At 44.6% G+C, this 2,840-nt stretch overlaps 1 protein-coding gene across 2 annotated transcripts in view; it reads left to right on the top strand.

Annotated features, from left to right (window-relative positions):
• Dixdc1 (DIX domain containing 1) overlaps positions 1 to 2,840 on the top strand; it is a 75,914-nt gene that overhangs the window by 29,928 nt on the left and 43,146 nt on the right. For both annotated transcript variants that reach the window (XM_029543276.1, XM_021206777.1), the window contains one exon: positions 1,999 to 2,124. In XM_029543276.1, the coding sequence (XP_029399136.1) occupies positions 1,999 to 2,124 (126 nt within the window). The remainder of the gene's footprint in view (positions 1 to 1,998; positions 2,125 to 2,840) is intronic.

The following is a 2,840-nucleotide window of genomic DNA, read 5'->3' as shown; positions in this document are numbered from 1 at the left end:
TACAGATTCCAAAATGTAAATAATAAGGGGAAAAAAAAAAAAAAAAAAAAGAAATCCTCTCCCAGACATGGCCAGAGAGGCTAACCTAATGTAAATAGTTCCTCAGCGGAGAGACTGTCTCCTAGGTGATTTTCTCTATCCTGTCACATTGATAGATAATCAGTGTTAGCCACCACAGTTGCCCATCCTCTGTCCTGCCAGCCAGGGTTATTTCCAGAGGTATTCCGTGAACCTGGAAGCAGTATCAGTATGTGTTTTTATTTTCCCAAGATCCAGGTTTTAACCAGCCTGAAATAACCTCAACAGGGCTGGGGAGACCGTTCAGTTATGGTTCATGTGCAAGCATGAGGTTTAGACATCACCATGGACTCATATTTAAAAAGCCACACATGACACAAGAGTCCCTATAACTCCAGCACTTGGGGTGGAGGCAGAGAGAGGATCACTGTGCTTGCTGACTGCCACCCCAGTCCAGGTAAACAAAACCCCAAAATCTGTCTCAAGGGAATGAAGACTATAGTGAAGAGCAAGATAGGAGCTTCGTCCGTGTGCACAGCCATGCACACCTGTGTGTGCACACCGGACACACCTCATGTACACACATACACATAAAAAAAGAGAAAACCTCATGTTCTCTCCCCAGTTTTGTGTCTAGCCTTTCGCTCCTCCCTGAGTTTTAGACATGGCCACAGTGTCCTGTTCACCAGTGTCGTTCAAATGTCTGAGCTACAGCCAATCAGCACGTTTTATTTCCTCACCCATCCCACGCTTCTTATTTCCTTACCCTCCCTGTCTACCCGCACATTCTATCTTTGTCCGGGAGCACCTCATGCTGCTGGTCTCTCACTTGTCAAACAGAGCATTTAAGAAGGCTTTCCTGGGGACCATGTATCACAGCCAGTTCTTAACATATGCCATCATATATGCCCAGCATATATGCCCAGCATCTGACTTCTGGCCAGCCATTCTCTTCCACTTAAACCCCAACCATCCTTATGTCTTGCCTTGACTGTATTGGTTATTGTTCCCAGTAGTGTCTCTGCTTCATTCCCTTTGTGACCCCCATATCTACACCCAGTCAGCTTTAGAAAATACAAACTAGATAGTGTCACTACCCTGTCTGGAAGTCTGAGATGGCTTTCCATTACCCTTAGAAGAAAACTCAGGGTTGTTCTGTGGCCCACAAAGCCCTGAGTGACAAGTCTTGCTTATGTCTGTGGCCTTTCCTGGGTCTTGGCTCTGATAACTCTACTCTAGTCACATTTGGTCTTTTCTTCTTCATATGAGACAGAGTCTCATGTAGCCCAGTCTGGCCTAGAACTTGCTGTGCAGCCATGGCTGACTTTGATTAACCTGATTTGCTTCCTGATACTTTTGCCTAAGCCACCCTACTGCCGAAGTCATGGGTGTGTCCTTCATGTCTAGCCAGCCATATTGTCTTTCTGCCTCTCAGACAGTCTGAGCTCATCCCATTTGGGGGTTCGCCCGCATGGCTCTTCAGCCTGGCATGTGCCCTTCTTAAATAGAAACATGTCTTACTCAGACTGTGCAAAACCATATGATCAGAAAGGTCATGATTGGAATTTTTCCCCAGTCTTTATTTTCCCCCAAATTACATTAAACATTGACTTGCTACATTGCATATATAAACCGGGAAGGGAAGTGACCTTATTCCCTGCTTTCTGTAGTGCCCAGAACAGTGTTTGGCGCACAGTGGGTACTTGTGAATATTTAGTGTATTAATCAGTGTACACAGATAACCTCACCATGGCTTCCATTTGAAAGACTGAAGTGTTCTGAAAGTCTTTCATTTTTCTCTTCTCCAACCATTTCCCCTGGAGCACATACCAGGTCTTACCTCACTCATTTATTAATAGAGAACTTGAGTGTTTGCACCCCCAGCCTTGTGCCTGACTCTCTGAAACGGTGATAATGTTCTTCCTTCTGATGTATGTGTTGTTGTTGTTGTTGTCGTTGTCGTTTTTCTTCTCCTCACAGCAGGAGAAAAGCTGAGTGGAGTGCAGCTGAGTCCCAGTAACCAGCAAGAGATGAAGAGTAATGTGGAGAGGGTCCTACAGTTTGTGGCTTCCAAAAAAATTCGTATGCATCAGACTTCAGCGAAAGGTCAGTGAGCCTCATCCTGGGGAAGAAACACTCAGCTTCCAGTGGAGAGCTCCCTTGGCCACATGGCAACAGTTCTGAGCAGACTGGAAGAGGAGTGGGCCCATGGTGTTGGATCATTTTTCCATGAAGACAGTGATGGAGTACTGAAATCCCAGGGCTGCCGAGACCTGGCTAGAAGGAGAAGCTCCCCGCTAATTTGAATTGAATATAGGTCTGCTTGAATGTGTGTGGGGAAATTAATGGTATAAGAATAAATGACAAAATTGAGATATTAATTTTGGAATGTCTCGTTTAAATTGTCAAGGATAAAGACAGATGGCGTTTTTTGAGTTCTTTGGGTTTTATGATCAAGTACTATTACAAACCATCATAACTTACGTTTTTCCATTCAATTTCCTAGAAGAAACTATCTTATTTCTTCTATTTTTCTTTCTTTCTTTTTCTTTATTTTCTGAGATAGGGTCTTATGTAGCCCAGACTGGTCTTGAAACTTCAATGTAGCCAAGGATGACCTTGAACTTCTGATCCTCTGGCTTCTATCTCCTCAGTGCTCAGATTACAAAACTACACCGTCACCCAGCTAGTGCTGGGGACTGAACCCAGAGTTTTGTGAATGCTAGGCAGCACTGGATCAACTGAGACACAGCTCTAATTCCTCCCAGTCCTCCCTCTCTCTCTCTCTCTCTCTCTCTCTCTCTCTCTCTCTCTCTCTCTCT

The sequence above is a fragment of the Mus pahari genome, chromosome 10 (assembly GCF_900095145.1).
Source record: "Mus pahari chromosome 10, PAHARI_EIJ_v1.1, whole genome shotgun sequence".
NCBI classification, from domain to species: domain Eukaryota; kingdom Metazoa; phylum Chordata; class Mammalia; order Rodentia; family Muridae; genus Mus; species Mus pahari.
This window is presented reverse-complemented; position numbering and strand designations above follow the sequence as displayed.